This window comes from Canis lupus, chromosome 2 (assembly GCF_011100685.1).
Source record: "Canis lupus familiaris isolate Mischka breed German Shepherd chromosome 2, alternate assembly UU_Cfam_GSD_1.0, whole genome shotgun sequence".
Taxonomy (NCBI): Eukaryota; Metazoa; Chordata; class Mammalia; order Carnivora; family Canidae; genus Canis; species Canis lupus.
In genome coordinates, this window is record NC_049223.1 from 43,099,911 (window position 1) to 43,119,687 (window position 19,777).

General features: G+C 41.8%; 1 protein-coding gene across 1 annotated transcript in view; it reads left to right on the forward strand.

Annotated features, from left to right (window-relative positions):
- The first annotated feature begins 431 nt into the window (after window positions 1-431).
- The window catches only part of MAP3K1 (mitogen-activated protein kinase kinase kinase 1), a 78,681-nt gene continuing 59,335 nt past the window's right edge, over window positions 432-19,777 (forward strand). Inside the window, exon 1 of the mRNA XM_038530628.1 lies at window positions 432-913. Within this exon, the coding sequence (XP_038386556.1) occupies window positions 432-913 (482 nt within the window). The remainder of the gene's footprint in view (window positions 914-19,777) is intronic.

The window sequence follows — 19,777 nt, forward strand, 5'->3', positions numbered from 1 at the left end:
ACCGAATTTCGAAACGCAACCTCCCGACCGGCCGGGCCGAGATTGCGGCCGAGAGGAAGCGGCGCACGGCCGCCGCGGAGGCTCCTCCTCTCGCCGGTGCAGCCCGGGAGCACCTGGCGGCCGGGCGAGGGCGGCACGCAAAGCCCAGGGCGCCTTTGCGGCGGCTGCGTCCCCGCCCGCCTCGCCCGGCCGCGCGGGCGCCGGGCCCACTCGCTCCACCTGCTCGGCGCCGGCCCCGCTCCTCCCCCGCGGCCGGGCCCCGTGCGCCCGCCCGGCCGTCCGGGCCCAGCGCCCGGCGGGCCCCGCTCACGCAGTTGGCGCAGGCTGCCCTACGCCAGCGGCGCAGCGCCCGCCGGCCCGCCCTCCCCCTGCGCTCTCCCCGCCCCCTCCCTCCCTCGCAGGGGCCGAGCGAATGTAGCCCGCGAGAGAAAATGGCGGCGGCGGCGGGGAATCGCGCCTCGTCGTCGGGATTCCCGGGCGCCGGGGCGGCGAGCCCCGAGGCGGGCGGCGGCGGAGCGGCTCTCAAGGCGAGCAGCGCGCCCGCGGCAGCCGCGGGGCTGCTGCGGGAGGGGGGCAGCGGGGGCCGCGAGCGGGCTGACTGGCGGCGGCGGCAGCTGCGCAAAGTGCGGAGCGTGGAGCTGGACCAGCTGCCGGAGCCGCCGCTCTTCCTCGCCGCCTCGCCGCCGTCCTCCTCCCCTTCCCCGTCGCCGGAGCCCTCGGACGCCGCGGCGGGCGGGAGCGCCTTCCAGCCTCTGGCGGCGCCGCAGCCGCACGGAGCCGCGAGCCGTGGCGGCGCCCGCCCTCCGGAGCCCGCGGCCGCCCCGGACAGCGGCGCCCCGAGCCCCGCGGGGGCCGAGCCCGGGGAGAAGCGGACGCCCGCCGCCGAGCCGCCTCCTGCAGCGGCCCCCGCCGGGTGAGCAGCGCGGCCGGGGGCGCGGCGGGGCCCCGCGGGGCGGGCGGGCGAGGCAATGAATGAAGCCCGGGCCCCGCGCCGCCCGTCGGGATCCGAGCCCTCGGGGACCCCCTCCGACCCCCTCCGGCGGCGGGCGGCGGCGGGCGGCGGCGGGCGGCGGCCGGGGCTCGGCCCGGGGGGCGGCCCGGGGACCCGGGGCGGGGACGCGCCGGAGAGTTTGTTATTGTGTGCGGACATGTGACAGGCGTGCGGGCCGCGCCGCGGGGACCCGTAGAGATGAGGTGAGGGGCCCGGGGCCCGGGGCGCGGGACTCCCCGAGGTGACCCGGCTCGGGACCGCGGCGCTGCGCTCGGGGCTGGGCTGGGGGGCGGGCAGCAGCTCGGCGGCGGCCCTGGACGAGAGTCCCGGGATCGCGGGGGCTGAGGCCCGAGCCTGCAGGCTGGCGGTGGCCCGGAAAGGGGCGGGGTGGGTGCGGAGCCCAGCCCGGGGCCGGGGGCCGGGGGCCGGGAGGCGGGGGGGCGGCGGGGGACGCGGTGAGGTCCTCCCGACCTTGACAGGCGGAGCTCCTCGGCAGGTACCGGGCCGGCGGGGACCCGGACGCCGGCAGCCGGGCCGCGCGGGGCTCGGGGCTGCAGGCTCCGTCCGCCTGTCAAAGCGGTGCGGGCGGGCGGGCGGGCGGGCTGCGGACTCGGGGGCTCGGAATATCCGAGGACTTGGGTCTCCCCTCTGCGCCCTCGAGGGGCTCCGCCTGTTCTTGGGAATGCGCACAGCGCCACTGAGATTTGAGTGACTTCGGTTTGGAGTTTGAATCTGGCCTTTGAAGTGTGCGTTCGGCGAGCGGTGCGAGAGCCGGACCGGATGCGTCAGCCATTCAGTCGCCCCGCGGCGGTGCCCGCTCCCCGCAGCCTGTGCGGCGCGGCCGGGGTCCGCGGCCCGGGTGCGGGGCGTCCTGCGGGCTGCGGCTGCGCGGGCTCCCCGCCGGCGGCCCCCGGGCCCCGCTAGTGCGGCGGCGCCTGTGCCTCACGGTACGTGCGACCCAGAGGACCCGCCGTTCCAGGCCTGACCCTTTCTGTACAACTGAAAAAAAAAAAAAAAAATCTTTATTTTAAAGAAAATTCTTAAGTGTGACAGCCGTAATCCTTTTTTTTTTTTTTTTTTTTTTTTTTTTTAAAGGAAATCTGGGGAGTGTTTGCACAGCATAGTCCTGATGAGTATTTCGAGTTGCTGGAAATGTTTTTGTGATACTTAACCGTTGCCCCGTGGAGTCTCCTGACCTTTATTCTGGGTATTTTAAACACTATGCCTTATATCTGTTTCCCTTGTGAGACGAATTTGGCGATACGAATCCTTGGTTTGGGTTAATTATCTGAAGTGCTTTAGCACTTTGTTGAGCTCGATTTCTTTATTTATTTAAAACCGCAGTTCATTTATTACCAGGAAGTTGCACCCCCCCCCCCCCAAAAAAGAAACCCTAAAAATTATGGTCAACGCTGGGGCGTGGCAATCTTGAGAGGAAAGGAGATTTGTGGCTGTGATAGTTTACTGTGTGCACTTGTAAATATAACTTAGTCTAACAAGAGTTAGGTTTCTCTATACTTTCCTACTTCTGTGAAGATTGAATTAAAACCTCACTAGAATAATTCTTTGAAGGCAACTTATAGTACAAATGAGCTCCAGATAAAAATATTAGGCATTAAATTTTAAAAGTTAATTGCGTCTGTTCTCGTGAGAGCAACTTTAGAGCATAATGTTAGAGCATAACATTGCATCTGTTCTCGTGAGGGCAACCACACACCATAAGAGGACTAAGGTGGAGGCAGATCGAATTCAGGACGGAGTAACCCACGCTTAGTTTTTGCATTTTATAACACAGGTTTTTTTTACCCCTCTTTGTAAAGGAGCTATTTGTTTAATGAGGTAATCAGCATTATCATTTTTAAAAAATGAATTTCATTAGCCAGTATGCTAATGTCATACCTACAGACTTCATTTATAGTAAAATGTTGATTCTCTAATCTTGAAAATACAGTGATTTCTCCTTCCATTCCTTGTCTGTGGGATTGAAATTAATTTGCACCTATTTGTATGAATACTTTGATTATAAAGAGTTCAGTAAACTTTACATTTTACTTTTTTGACAGTTTTTTTTTAATATTTTATCTATTTATTCATGAGAAACAGAGAGAGAGAGAGAGAGAGAGAGAGGCAGAGACACAGACAGAGGGAGAAGCAGGCTCCATGCAGGGAGCCCGATGTGGGACTCGATCCTGGGACTCCAGGATCACACCCTAGGCTGAAGGCGGCGCTAAACCGCTGAGCCACCTGGGCTGTCCTTGACAGTAGTTTCTTTTGTACTTCCTAGAGGAAAATAAAGCACTGATATTTTGAAGTATTTTTATGTTTCAGTAGTAGTATAGATCTGGAGCTCCCTTCTGCCTAAAGACTTACCGTACTTTTTAAAGAGAATTCTATTTTAATTTCAGAATTTACTTCAGTTTTTTTTTATCTTTGATGTAGAAACTGAAAATGTAGAAAATACATTTGCAGAGTATAAATTATGTAAGTTATACTCATATTAAAAGATTTTATGTCCCCCTCTCCTTTAGGGTAATAATTGAAATCAATGAAAGTTTTGTGCCTGTAAGTGGCGCCCAAGGGTTTGGAATTTTAACTTCTATTACAGAATTAGGAACTTTTTCTTCCTATTTATTGTCTTTGAAGAAAAATTACAGTGTTACTCTCCATTGAACAGACTGTTGTGAGTTTGGTAGATATAATTACTCTATCCTATTTTTGTGACTTAAAAAAAACCCTAACTATCAATTTGCTGGCCCCATGAAAGAACAAGATATGCTGTGCTTGTTAATGTTAGTTTTTGCTTAAAACTAAAGCTATTTCATAGGCTGTTTTTATATCCTCATATAGCCTTCAGCTTTCACTTCCTTTTAGAAGCTGCTAGGTTAAAAATATAATTTAGTGATTTTTTACTAGAGTAGATATAGGAACTTTATTACCCAAAAATAAGTTATAAAAAGTTAAATTGATGATTTTTATAAAACAGTAGAAGTAGTTACATAAAATTAACTTAAGTGAATTTGTAAGTTTTGTGGTTTTGAATTGTCTCAATTCTGTTTTAAATCAGGTAAGAAAATCAATGCATTCTTTATTGTATTTAACCTTATTAAATATAATTCTGAAAGAAAAATGTCAGAGCTGTAGTTGTCGCCAACTTTTATTTTCTTTTCATATCTGATTTTGGCAAGGGTGACTGGTTAACCAACATTCCTTAATGTATGATTTCCAATACTCTATAATAACTCCATTTTGTTAGATACAAAGCCCAGGAAGTAGCCCTGTTCATTGATATTCTTTCCCATCTTCTATCGTACCTCACGCATATGTGGCATGTTTTAAAAATGGTCATTGACTTACTGACTTGAAGATTTCAAAATAAGAAAGGAGTGTTCTTTGTTTTCAACAAGAGCAAAATAACCAGCTACAGCTTGCCTAGGCTGTCTGCTCATCAGTCCTTGACACTGGCTGTGAGCATTCCAGAAGAAGAAATAATGGGGTGGCAAGGCAGTTATAGTGAATGGATTTCCCGAGGGAAGATATGGGGCATTCAGAAGTGCTCTGAGTTAGAAAAGCACAACTTTTTCATTTGTAACCCATTTTCTTGGGTTGAGAAGTATTTTTCTCTGTAAAGAAGGCAATAGAAAAACTGGCATAGGAAAGTAATAGTCTCCAGAGGCTGCTTAAGAACTACACCATATTGCACCTCTAACCTTGGGAATACTTTGTGTATACCAGATATACCAAGTATATCCTTAAACTTGGTTTTTCTCTGTCCTTGCCTTTTTATATCCTAAGTCAGAAGTCAGAGCTACTTAAAAACGTAAATGGGTAGAAGATTAATGTGAGGAAATGTGCAGTTTAGGAACAGACCCAAGTTGTCTTTAACCAATAATTTAAGAACATTTTTAAACATGAAAGAAGTAATCAGGAACAGAATTAAATGGTTCAGTGCAAAACAGTGAGATTAGTCAGGTGCTCTTCTTATAGCAAGATTATAGGAGGATTTTAGCTGTGGCTGAAACACATTTATTGAGCATACAGATACATTTGGATTCCTTTTATGTAGTCACCTTTCTTGCCTTCTGCAGGTCAGGCTAGTTAGTTATATATAGTATCTCATTTCATTATCACTACAGCCCTCCAAGGCATTGTCATTTCTATTTTCAAGAGATGGAAACTCAGATTTGATGCTAAAGCCCTGTGATCACATAACTAGAAGAAAGACCTAGATCAGTCTGACTCCACAGTTAATTTCTTTCCACCTTCTATGCTGCTTTTATTTTTCCAAATTAATAATAAGTTGATTGGTAATTTTTTAAGTAGGAAGTTGTTCTGCAGGAATCCTAACAAACATAATAAATAGAACTCTACTCAGTGCCTTAGCCAATATAGTTGTTTCTTTGTATGTGTATATATTACATAGTTTTCTGTAACGTGTTAGGCAAGGAGAATAGTTGATTCATGCTCAGTGTTTCTTAGATTTTTTGATTTGTGCTATAAGTGGGGGAAAATAAAGAACTGAAATTAACATCAGTCATGAATCTAAACCATCACACATGGAGAGAAACTATTTCAGTATAGCTGTACCTTGAACCTTTGTTGTTTTTTATTTCATTCATCCAAAGTTTACGAATCTCTGGAAGACGACGGTCTGGGTTGTAGAGAAAAAGATCATTAATGCATGGCCTCTGTTTCTCTTGGTGGGTTCTAATATGAATGTGTTTAATAGAACCATGTTAAGTGCTTTAAGAGAGACACCCAGATTAAAAATTAGTGCTCTGAATCTCATCCACAACCTTACACACTGTATACTTATACTGAATACAGTGGTATCTCCCTAACTTTCTGAGCAATTAATTGGCCTTCCAGGTTAATAGTCAAGGGTAGTGGCTTTGTTCTGATTTCTGCTTGTATATTTTGGTCTACTAGTTTTTGCTCCTGTCCTTTGGTCTCTTTCCCCTTTCTTAGGTTAGGTCTGTGCTGTAGTTTTTCCATTTCTATAATAATGGAAAAAGGAATCTAGATACAGATTAATTTCAAACTATTTCTCCTTACACTTTTAGGAGGAAAATCATGAAATTGCAAGTTCAGATGCGATTTTTTAAAAAGATTTATTTATTTATTTATTCGGAGAGAGATAGGCAGAGACACAGGCAGAGGGAGAAGCGGGCTCCATGCAGGGAGCCTGACTGGGGGACTCGATCCCAGGACTCCAGGATCACGCCCTGGGCTGCAGGCGGCCCTAAACCGCTGTGCCACCGGGGCTGCCCGCGATTTTTTTTTTTTTCCTTAAAAGAACATTGAGAGGGGTTATAGGGAGCAAGAAACTCAATATATGCCAATGGTGGTTTTAAAACTTAGTCTTTATTATTAGTAACAGCAACTCTGCTAGTTAAGAAAACCTTAGGAAATGTCAAATATGCTCTAGAGTATAAGATAATAAAAAAAAAACCTTATCTTCATTTACTTTATGGCATATCACAGTTGGTTTAGATATATTAGGTATGGAAGGGGGTTCTGTATTGTTAGTGATTGTGTCCTTTGGAATACCAGTCTGGTTAGTTTGGTTTAATAGATTGAGATGTCATACAGTACAAAGGACTGTTAAGTTATTAATACCCACAAAGCACATATTTCTGGGAGTAAAGTATGACACCCGGGAATTATTAATGAGGCCATCGGACCTCTTGAAGACTGGTGGAAGTCCTTGGAGCTTACACAGTGCTATAGTTAGTGCATTAACTATGTTTATCACATGAAAGTATAGTGATGATGAGTGTATATGGAGTAAGGAAAGAGTAGATACTGGGTAGAGACTTTACTGTTGACAAACAGACTGGATCATTACCTTTTGTAATTGCCTATAGTCATTTAACTGGTATATTATCAAATAATCTTCAAACTGGTCTTACAGCATTCTAAATACTAAATATCAGTTGTTAACAAACAAGGAACTCTTATTATTCATACCATTGCCCAGTACCTAGACTAGTGTCCAACACCCATGAATATTAGGTGCCCATAAATGTTAGGATGAATTAATTTCCTGAAGTGATTATTTTTAAATTAGTGTATCTGAAGATTATAGTAATTTACTTCGATATGATTTTAATCATCATCTAGTTTAAGGTAAGTTTTGAAGGCAGGGACTGTTTCTTATGTAGTTATATATAACAGTAGTTGGTATTTAGCAATCAGTGGTTGATAATATTGAATGTATATAATGTATAACTTAAATTAGCTTAATAGCTAAGTGTAGTTACAAAGAAATTAGAGCCATGCTCAAACTGTCAAATACTAAGAAAATTGAATTTCTGATATTTGAAGTGGTTAGTTATTTGGGCCAGTGGGTAACCCTCCTAATTTTCTTCTTAGCCCTGGCAATTCTTCCTTGGGGGCCCATCATCACCATCTTGAACATTAATATGAGAGGATCCTTAGGGTGATCCTAGGGCTTCTGTCATTGTGTCTTCTTCATCCCCACCACTAATGCCTTTAGATAATTATTGATCATTCACAAGTGATTGCCAAATTTATTTTCCTAGCCACAATCTCTCCTAAACTCCACACCTATGCTTGTCTGTATGAGATTTCCATACTCAGATATCTAAAGCCAAATTCAGGGTTTTCTCTACACCTGGTCTTACAAATATATTCTCTGCTCATGAAATGGCAGAACCAGAACCTAGGAGTTACCCTTGATGACTCCTTGTATTTAGTCCACCATCACAGGCTGGGGATTTGACCTTTTTACCACATTTCTAGGCCAGGGTTCCATGATCCTATATTTATACTGATGTAGTCGCCTCTTGACTTGTTCCCAGTATCCTTTCTCCCTTCCAATCTGTTCTCCATATATATTTTTAAATTTTATTTATTCATGAGAGACACAGAGAGAGAGGCAGAGACATAGGCAGAAGGGAGAAGCAGGCTCCATGCAGAGAGCCCGATGCAGGACTTGACCCTGCATCCCTGTTCTCCATATTATATGGCCAGAGTGATCATTGTAAAATGTTAATTTGATTATAACAATGTTACTCTAGAAAAGTAAACAAGATTAAGTATAAAAACTTTATTTTTTTAAAGATTTTATTTATTTAAGAGAGCAAGAGAGCATGCGCACGTGGGAGAGAGACAGGCAGAGTATGTGAGCAGAGGGAGAAGCAGACTCCCCGCTAAGCAGGGAGCCCCATGCAGGGCTCCCTGCGGGGCTCTATCCCTGGACTCTAGGATCATAACCCAAACCGAAGGCGGACGCCTAACCAATTAAGCCACCTAGGTGCCCCCAAGATTAACTATAACAACTTTGAAAAGGGGCGCCTGGGTGGCTCAGTTGGTTAAGCATCTGCCTTGGGCTCAGGTCATGATCCCAGGGTCCTGGGATTGAGCCCCACCTGGGGCTTCCTGCTCTTCTCTTTGGGGAGCCTTCTTTTCCATCTCCCTCTGCCTGCCAATTCCCCTGCTTGTGCGCTTGCACTCACTTGCACTCTCTCTGTCAAGTAAATTAAAAAAATAAATAAAACTAAAAACTTTCAGAAGCTTGCCATTTGGTTAAGGACCAGGGAATCCTTAACTTCCCCTACCCAGTCCCTGCCCTGTCTGGCCCCTGCCTGCCTCTCCAAGTCTATCTCAGATCGCACTTGCCCTTGTTCTCTGCAGGATTGCCTTCTTTCATTTCCTCAAACTCAGCACACTACCTCCTGCCATAGGGCTTTGGCATGCACTGCATGCTCCCTCTGCCGGGAACACTTTCCCCAGTCCCAGGTCAGTACTTGATAGTTCAAATCTTAGCTCACTGGTACTTCCGCAGGGAAGCTTTTCTTCCCTGATCTCTCAGACTGGCTTCATAGCAGTGTCCCTACTCTCAGTGTTGTGGTTTTACATTTGTTATCTCATCTGATGAATGGCTGCCTTCTCCAGAAGACTGTAAGACCTGAGTGGAGAGTGCCTGTGGCTGGACAGGGACTCAGCACCTAGCAAAATGCCTGGTCCAGAGTAGCCCCTTGGTAAATATTTGTGGAATAAATGAGTAAGGATAATAATGACACAACAAGTTCAACTTAGTAGGTTGTGTGTTCTTCACCTTTGGTCAGTTGTAGTCTGGGACCTAGCTGAGACAGGATTAAACAGCAAAAGGCTTGATGATTGGTATTGCCACGTTCTCAGTTTATGATAGATTCATTGGGAGGTGTCTAGACTAGAAGACACGTCAAGTGTTTTGAGTAAGGTAGGACAGCTTAATGTGGTATGGAGGAAATAGCTATATAGTAGTCCCTGCCTCCCATTTCCAGTTTCACTTTCGGAGGCTTCAGTTACCTGTAATCAGTCACGGTCTAGAAGCAGACTATCCTCCTGACACTTCATCAGGAGGTCACTAGTAGCTTAATGCTACATCACAATGTTTATGTCATTTATCATGTTATATCATCACAAGAAGGGTGAGTACAGTATAGTAAGATTTTGAGAGTGTGACCAAGTTCATATAACTTTTATTAAAGTATATTGTGATAATTATTATTACTATCTTACTGTGCCTAATTTATAAATTAAACTTTATTGTAGGTATATATGTATAGGAAAAAAACATACTATACATAGGGTTCAATATTATCTGTAGTTTCTGGCATCACCTGGGGTCTTAGAATGTGTCCCTTGTGGAAAAGGGGATACTGCTCTATTGCATGATAATCTGCTGTAGGTTAGAAGAACTTACTATCTGTATGTAATTCTTTTGTACTTACTAGGAGGGTGAAAATATGTGTGTATGTATATTTATGTATATGTGATATCTATATTCATGTTTATACTCATATATACATAAATATACACATAAAGGTATTATGCATTAATACAATGATTCATTTTTTCAAATTCTTAGAATGTTATGTAAACTTAAGATACCATTTTAGGATTCTTATCCCTTGCGTATATTTATATTTTGTGTATTTATATTTTGTGTATAATTATACTCAAAAGTGTTATGCTTTAATTTTTCTCTTTTAAGTACTCTTAATGTAAACTTAAAATACCAATTCTGGGATTCTTATCCCAATAATCCTATTTCATGCAAAATATATTAATTTTTTATTAATAATAATTCATCTTGGAATAAATAGTTCACATTTGCATCAAAGAAAAAATTTGTGGGAAGCCCGGGTGGCTCAGCGGTTTAACTCCGCCTTCAGTCCAGGGCATAATCCCGGAGTCACGGGATCAAGTCCCACATCAGGCTCTTTGCGTGGAGCCTGCTTCTCCCTCTGCCTGTGTCTCTGCCCCCCCCCCCCGCCCGTGTCTCTCATGAATAAAGAAATAAATAATTTTAAAAAAAGACAAAAATTTGCTAGGCAAATACTGTGTAAGATTTTACGAACCAAGAGCCCACGTTAACAGAAAACATTTTAAAATTTACTGATAGTAACTAAACCCTGCAACCTCCCTTATCTAGAACATGGTTTAGCACTAAGAAGTAAGGAAAAAAGGCTCTCAGCTGCCAAAGGGCCTGTAACAAAGTCTGTCCTTTGAAGTTCCAGGGGCATTGGCTCAGGATTCACAGACACTTATTTAAGATATTATTCTTGTAGTCTTATCCATTTGGTATCTCCCAACACACAGCAATCAAAAAGCAGCCAATTAGAAGGACTAACAGAATGAGGAAGGGACAGGTTCCCTGATGGCAGCAGTATAGTCAGAGAGAGAGACTTGACGGCAAGAGAGGAGAGGGTGGGGAGAAGAGGACCATACAACCTGGCTGTCAGGGGACACCTGGTATGGGATCTTTCATTTCTACATGTCTGGATAGCTTCTCAGATTATACATTTTATTTGTTTGTTTGTTTATTTAAAGATTTTATTTATTTATTCATGAGAGACACAGAGGCAGAGACATAAGCAGAGAGGGAGGAGAAGCAGACTCCATGCAGGAGCCTGATGCGGGACTCGACCCTGGAACTCCAGGATCACGACCTGAGCCAAAGGCAGACTCCCAACCATTTGAGCCACCCAGGTGTCCCAGATCATAAATTTATTAAATGACAGAACTTTCCATATTACTTTTTGGGTTTTGGGTACCAATTTCCTTATATGTAGAATGAGTGTGATCAGGGTTGTGTTTTGTAATGGTGAGTGTGGTGGCTCATCATTGTAAGGTTGTGGTGTTTCTTTCTACTTGGTGAACTGAATTAGAAGGCTTATTATATATCAAGATTTCCATTCAAGATAATTGTAGGAAGTATTTTGATCCTTAATGTGGTAAGCTTCTAAGTTACCTAGAAGAGATATTCCTATGACCTTGTTGATACTGCGTAAATGAAATGTTCTTTAGAATTGCATAAAGTTGGATGGTACTCATTAGAAATGTCGTGTGGATTGTCTGTGGGGAAAATCTTTCTTGCTTTATTTGTTGGTCTGAGTCACCTTATAGCCTGCAGTTTCTTTAAGAAACTTGTTAATCACCACCACCACCACCACTGGTATACACTGACCTTTCTCCTAGGAAGACTGAGGAGTTAGGCAGTAAACTCCAACTTTGTAACATTGATCAAGTTACTTGATGACTGCAAGATTTTTGGTTTAATTTCTTGCAAAAACATTCCTCATGTCTGTATGCTCTAAGATGATAAGTGTTTTGAAACACATTTCACATTTCTTCTTTTTGCTCCTTCAAAATAATGAGTTGATTGTATCTCATGAAATTTCCAGGTTTCTATTAGTATTCTTAAATTCTGCTTTGGGTAGTAAGTAAGATTATTTTCATTAAAACTTAGATTTTAGAGATTCCTGGGTGGCTCAGCATTTGAATGTCTGCTTTTGACTTAGGGCGTGATCCCGGAGTCCCGGGATCAAGTCCCACATCAGGTTCCTTGCATAGAGCCTGCTTCTTCTCCCTCTGCATGTCTCTCTCTCTCTCTCTCCCTCTCTCTCTCTCTCTTTCTCTGTGTGTGTGTGTTTCTCATGAATAAATGAATAAAATCTTTAAAAATAATAAATAAATAAATAAGTAAATAAATAAAACTTAGATTTTATAAAAGATGTGACAGATTAATGTAGATATTAACATTCCTGAAAAATTTTAGTGTTATAAGTTTATTTTGAATCTTGAAAATATGTTTCACTTCTGATGCACTGACATCTCTGTGCCATTGTACAAGGTCCTAATGATGTTTCTGGGACTCAGAATTTACAGAATTAAACTTCATTAATAGAATTATTGGGCAGTCCTTTTAAAAGCAATAGAACAATTAATTTTTAAAAATTTAGATCTTTATCATTTAACAAAAAGGACTATACATTGTAGACTACTATACAATTTGCTTTTTTTCTTGACAGTGTTATCTTGATAACAGAGCTGTCTTTTTAATGACTGAATGATATTCTATCATGTGAATGTCACATTAGCCAGTTTCCTATTTTTAGACATTTATATACTTTGTTTTCGGATTGTTCTGTTAAGCTTCAGTGACTATCATTGTACATACATTTTCAAATATTTGTGCATTTAGTTCTATAAACCAAATATTCAGAAGTGGAATTGCTGAGTCAAAGAACACACATATTTAAAATTTGACTCCAGAGCTCAGTTGCCCTGTCAAACGGTGTACCAGTTTATATTTACCTCACAGTATGTGAGAGTGCCCATGGCCCCACATTTTGGCCAACATTAGGTATCATCGATCTTTCATTTTTTTTTGCCAGTCTGGTGGCTAAAAAAATGGTTTCTCTAATTTGTAATTCTTAGCTTTTTAGATCATTGTACAATTTGTCCTGTTTATTACTAGTTTCATATTTCTTTGGTATATTTCCTTTCACACATGGGTAAGAATTGTTCATTTTTTCTTACTGGTTTGTAATCATCCTTTGTATATTAGAATTTAGGTCTGATATGTATTATAATTGTTTTCCTCCACTTTTGTGAGTTATGAATTTCAGTTACAGTATTTTTCCATAAAGAAGCTTTAATTATTTTTCCAAATTTCAGTTCTTTCTTTTCATTATTTCTATTTAAGTCTTATAGAATGGCTTTCTAGAGATGCAGTGTTGTATAGTACTCAGGAGTACAAGTACATGAATTCTAGACACAGTTTCACAACTACAAGCAGGGTAACTGGGCAGTTACTTAGCTTCTTTGCACTTCAGTTTTCATAACTATGACATGAAGATGCCACTTCATAGTTGTTGCAAAGACTGTATTTGTATAGTTCTTCAAACAGTGCATGGTGCATGGGGAACACTATGTAAGTAATAACTGTTATTATTCCCTAATTGCAGAATTATCACACTTCATCAGTGTTTTATAATATTTTTATGTATTTTTTAAATATATGTATATTTATTTGAGAGAGAGAGAGCACAAGCGGGAGGGGCAGAGGAAGAGGGAAATGAATCTCAAACAGACTCCATGCTGAGTGTGGAGCCTGATGTAGTGCTCGATCTTATGACCCTGAGATCAGGACCTGAGCCCAAACCAAGAGTCCAACACTTAACCAACTGAGCCACCAAGGCTCCTGTTTTTATGTTTTTAAAAAAATAATCACTGATCCATCTGAAGTTTAAGAGGTGACAGAGGGCTCTAACTTTATTTTTCCCAAATGACTAACAAGGTGTTCCAGTACTATTCATTGATGAAAAACATCCCCTTTATCATATACTAAATTTTCAAGCATTTGGAAATTCCCAAATACATTCCTTTATTCCAGATCTTTTCTTATTAGGAGCCTAAACTCCTAAATAACCACATTTCAAGTTTTTTACAAAAATTTAAAAGAAACTCATTGACTAGAGAAAGAGGAGGTATCAGGAGACCATTAACTGTATCTTTGCTGACTCATTCTGATGGGTATTTTGGTTCCTGAAATGTCTTGGCTTCAGTGACAGAACCCTGCATCCAACTACCTCTGGGATGGTTTCTCTAGAAGATGCAGCTCTGGCAGTCACTGCAGCTTCCACGTTTCCAAACTGATTACTTGTCCTCTCCAGCATTCCCATCCTTTCCCTCCAATCACTTGGTTGTTCTGGATTCCTGTTGGTAATGCCTGCTACCATCTCCCAAGTTGCCGTGCTCCTACTCTTCTGGCTTTCTCCTTGTCAGCATCCGAGCAGCCTCCGATTCTAGTGTTGCCAGTTCTCTGCGGGCTTTGGAATCTACACCACAGCTGCTAACCCGGGGTGATGCCACTGTCACCTCATCCTGATTCTTGCAAAGCGTCCTTCGTAACTAGTCTCCTACTTTTAGACATGTCTTCCTGTCTTTTCCCTACACCGCAGTTAGACTGAGGCTTCTACAGTTCAGGTCTGACCTTGACACTTCTGTCCATGAAACTTTCCTTCATCTTCAGAATCAAGTTCAGGCTCCTTATTATAGCTCAGAAGCCTCTGGCGACCAGCTCTGCTTCCCTCTTAGGTCCCCCTTCCAGGACACCCTGCTCCAGGCATTCTAGGGCCATGTTCATATTTTTGTTTTCCCAGCTTGCCCCTTTTTTCTTAGTGTGCTGTTTCCTCTATCTGGAATACTCATTTTATCTCCACTGTGAGATTTTTTTAAATTGTTTTTTTTCCCTTCGTAACAAAGAGTTATTGGTATTCTGCTAAATATAAACGTGGCTATTTGTAGAAGTCAGTACTGTGTTGTAAATTTTGCTGAACTCTTTTGTGTAAAGTTCTTCAGTATCTGTGTTAGATTTGCTACTTTTAAACCTCTTCAGTTTTTCTTCTGTCATTGTGTTGTGGTCATGTCTTAACTGAACAACAGTGTTTTACAAAGAGTTGTTTGTAAAGTGCACATTTTTATAAAGTGAGCCAGATTTTTCAATTTGTATTAAAACTTCAAAGGTGCAGAGTTTGGAAAATATTTTGGTACCATGCAATGTATTACTGTCTTTGAGAATAATCCCAAACCATCATTTAGAGAACAAACATGCTAAAATGCTGCAAGTACAGACAGGGCTTGATTGTGTCCTGGGCACATCATCACAAGGTTTAATATCAGCTGCCTGGCCTCCTTAGGAAAGGTCCCAAGGTGCTGACGGGCTATAGGAAGACAGGCATATCAGATGTGGGAAATCTCTTTTGTCTGGTCTGTGGGTACTCTCTCTAGAGAAACCAAAAGACAGAGCAGTAAACATGCCAAGGTGAATGCCTATTGCCAGTACTCTTATCCCCCTCCCCCACCTTGACACTGCCACTGTCAGTGCCTTCAGGAGCACTCCGAGGCACTGCTGTGAACCAGGCATCAAGGTGCTGGGAACCCAGCAGGGATGATGCCTGTGAAGGAGTTTAACAAGTTAATGGTCTTCTGATGACACGGGGTGTGCAGGCCTTAGTCAGCTGGGAGTAAGGCCGGTATAGGGAGGGTGTTCTGGGAAATGAGAGGTCTGTGCCAAGTCTCAAAGAATGCAGAGTTATTAAACAGGTGAAAGGGTCTTGCAGGGAGGTTTCATGACTGCAGCGAGCAGGCCCTCTGCTACCATGAAGAACTGCAAGTATAGTTCAGATAGCTCTGGGTGGAGGGCAGGGTGTAGATGGGGCTCAGGAACGAAGCTGGGGACAAGATTTCTGTCTCTGTTAGAGAGGCATGCAGAGCTCCCTGCTTCCATATTGCTCTCAATGGCTAGTCTTTACATTTTTGTGCATAGGACAAAACTTTTGTAGTTTGACAGGTTATCACAGTTTGCTAGGAAGTGGATCAGGAGACCCAAAGGAGTTGCATCAGAGCTGGTGCAAGATAGTCTGCAGCCACCTTTGCACTGCCAACAACTCCCACAGTTTCAAAAGTTCACAGATTGGGAGGTGTTCTCTTGCAAAACAAATTCCATCCACTTTGATCCTGAATGTGGTTTTGGAACTGCACATTTATATTTCAGAGATGGCACAGCATAGTAATTAGGAACCTGCATCCTAAGAGTCAGATCTGTTAGCCATTTACTACTGTTGGTCTCCAGGGAACTCACTTAACTTCTCTGAACTTCATTTCCTACCTCAGAAATGGTGTAAGTGGAGTGATTAGATGAAATAATGAAGCATGATTCTTGACCCAGAAAAGTACTCAGGAAAATTAACTGTCAGTAACATCACTGCAAGTAACCATGAAGACTCACTAATTAATAATTTGTGCAGATGAGGATAAGGTTAAGAGATTCAAGGTTATCTTACTAGCTACCATTAGTTTAGCAAAGGTAGTGTGTGTAGATTATACATCATCTTGAGAGCAATTTATTTTTCCTTATTATTTTGAAATTATTTACTAGAATACATGAAAACATAACTTTCAAAACTATATAAAATGGTATAAAGCATATCACTGGTAGTACATAGATCTGGAATCTCATCACTTTATGAGGACATAAGGCTAGTCTCCTAGGTTTGGTTTTTCTCATCTGTGAAAAGAGGAGGTTGACTTACATATTCTCTTGGTTCCCTCAAAGCTCTAGCAACTTCCCACTAATTTAATTTAAAAGTTACCCCAATTATTGAAACAACAGTTGGTTTTTTGAACTTACAAACTCTTAGAATTTTAAACCTGGATATCAACTCTAAGGAGAAATAGTAAGGAAAATCAGTGAAGGCTCAGAAAAGAGAAATCATATTTGTTAAATGACCTTAAATGATGAGAAAATATTTACTGTTTTAAAGCCTATAACTATACTGGGAGAATAGTGTTTTACAAAGTCAAGAGAAATTAGGACTGAGTGGTTAGCATGTTTGTGTTTAACAGATACTGTTAGAGAGTTTTGAAAATAACTTTAAATATAATTTTTGGTAACTAAACTGTTAAAAATGGTCTTTTTTAAACATCAGCTTTAATTGTATAAGGAACAGATATCCCCAAGGATAACCTCTAATAAGCAAGGCCCTCCTTGGACTTTTTTCTGTGTTTATAAAGTTCTTTCCATAAATGCCCATATGTATACATACTTTCTTTTTTACTTAAAACTTTATTTTGTGTTGTTTGGTGACACTTAATTGTATTTTTTCCTGATTATGAAAATTCAAATTTAATTGTATGGGGTGGGGGGTCTTTTCACATAAATTGGATAGAGTTGGCAATTCTTAGTAAGTATGAATTTTACTATGAATTTTTTAATCTAATAATTTGGGGCTCAAGTTATAGAAAAATTAGACTTTCAAGTAGATTTGGAATAGGACTTTTTAACTGACTTATCATTGTGATTGTACCTAATTGAAATGTATCTACAGAAAACTCTTGCCCATACACAGAACTGAAGCTGCTTTAATTCATTGCTGGGTACATCCAATACTAATTACTGTTTGTCTTAGATACCTGGTAGTGAGGAATACTTGACCCTTTCTGCTTCCATCACAACCCGTACATTTAGTTCCAATTGTTGGGATCAGTTATTCAGATATTTGGGAGTAGTTACTACATGCCTGTAGGCTCCTGATTTATTCACAGACACAGCTGTGATGAGAAATAAAGGAAGTTCTTTTGAGTCTCGGTTGCATTAACACCATTATTCTAGGTTATTGTGACTGATTGTGATAACTAGCAATAGTTTTTGTTACCACTAATAAGGTAGGTAAGATTGTCATTTGCACAATGCAAACTCAAATCATCCTGCAGTTTTATAAGTGCATGGTGGAACATTCCCTCCACTGCAGGAGGATTTGCTAGGGGTTTTAAATAGTGCCAAAGATGCATGAGAACAAAGCCTTCCTTCTTGGGGCTTAGATCCATAAAGACAGTTTTGGCACCAAAGAGAAAAGGTTTATGCTCAAGAACTTCTTGCTTTTTCTTCTCCCTCTTCCTGGGCCAAGTTTTGGTGATAAGACATAAAACCGTTGGTGTCTGAAGTCAGCTTATCTCTAAATACAGCAACTTGGTAAAGAAATGTGCTCAGAATTACATTGTGTAATAAAATGCTTTATTCTTATCAAAGGTTCTCCAAAATACTGAATGTCGCAGATATTAATTACTAAAAACAAATTAGTAGAAGTTTCTTATCTGAGTAGAGAATATGGTTGGCCAAACACTGAGCCAAATGAAAGTATTTTTTCTGAGTTGTGTCTGTTTCATATTCCCCTGCCTACAACACATACACACACCCGAACCCCTCAAACACACACATGGGTCTTGCCTTTTCTTTCACCCATACAGACAAATTGTTCTGGGATTTGCTATTACAAGATCTTCAGTAAGCCACCTACACTGAATTCTTTGCTATATATATATATTTTTTTTTTTTTAAGATTTTATTTATTCATGAGAGACAGAGAGAGAGAGAGGCAGAGACAGGCAGAGAGAGAAGCAGACTCCTTTCAGGGAGCTGGATGTGGGACTCGATCCCTGGTCTCCAGGATCAGGCCCTGGACTGAAGGCGGTGCTAAACCACTAAGCCACCCATGCTGCCCGAATTCTTTGCTATATAGCAAGGTTCCTATAATGCCACTGTATTCACACATTTTCTTGTATTTCTCAGTTCTTATTAAAAATAAATCTTACTTTATAAATCATTTATTGAGCATTGATAGGATTTGCCTTTGTGATCAATCTGCTCGGCACCTTGAATTACTTATACCATACTTTTACTACTAGGCTGATTATCTGTTCTCATGTTATCGAGTTACTTCTGCCCCAGTATGTTACTTCGTGGAAATGCAGAGCACAGGATCTACATTTTATACTGGCTGAACCCGGATTGTTTTTAAATCTGTCACAGAAGTTAGCCCAGAGATCTAGAAAAATATGGGCTATCAATTATTGATTTTTTAAAATACCTAATCTAGGGTTGATTTTTTTTAAATTGTACTAAGGGAGATTGCATGTATTAAAAACATAGATAATAGCACTTCTATTTTGTTAAAAGTTTCTACTTAAGGGGTATATTTTAAATGTTCATATTTTCCCATATGCTTCATGACCCACAAGTGTCAAATCTTCTTAAGTACAATATGGTATCTTTTTCCCATAAACCATTGAAATATCCTTGGAAATTTTATAACTTTACCATTCTAGCTCTTTCTTCTACAACTCTTTACCTGTGAAAATGGGACAAAATCTTGGGTTCTTAGGATGATGTGTAAAAATTTGGGGTTTGGACACTGTGAGGACCTGATAGCCATCACCACCTCTCCTCCAGGATTATATGTCATGGAGGAAATGGTGAAATCAGCGCTTTTAGCTGTTGTGGCTTTCACTTTCTGCCCAGCAGCCCAGTAGTTATTTTGGGGTCTCCTATAATCTGGGAAGTGAAACATTATTGAGTCTCACCCTGGATCTTGGGCAAAGAAGGGTCCTCTGCTATGCTACAGCTAAAGCCAAGTAGACTGCCTAGCCCCAATGAGTTCAGATACCACAGAACTGCTGTTAGATAAGACTCACTCAGGATATTGACTTGTTCTGCCCTGCTGGAGCATAGAGGCCGCCAACCAGACTTTTTTAGGAGACTGGATCAGGAATAGGTGGAATGGAGAACAGAAGGGACTGTTGCTAGTGGCAGTGGTAGCAGCATCAGCCAGAATCAATGTTTACAGCCCGTGAACTACAAAACTTAATCACTTATTATAAGGTGATTAGACTCTGACAGAGGGAGATGGACCACAGAAGACCCAGGCCTTAATTTTTTTGTTAACCTCTGATTTGTAACCCAATGTTTTTCTAATTGTTCCTTTTGTAATTCAAGTTCATTCAGACTAAGTACTAGTGGGCCTTTTGACTGTCCTTTCAGAAACTTGGTAGCTTGGTAGCTTGTTCATTTCACTTATTAAATAATATTTGGAATCATTAACTGTGTCTTTCTCTCAAAACTTTAAACATTTAAAGATTTTTCGTATATTCTAA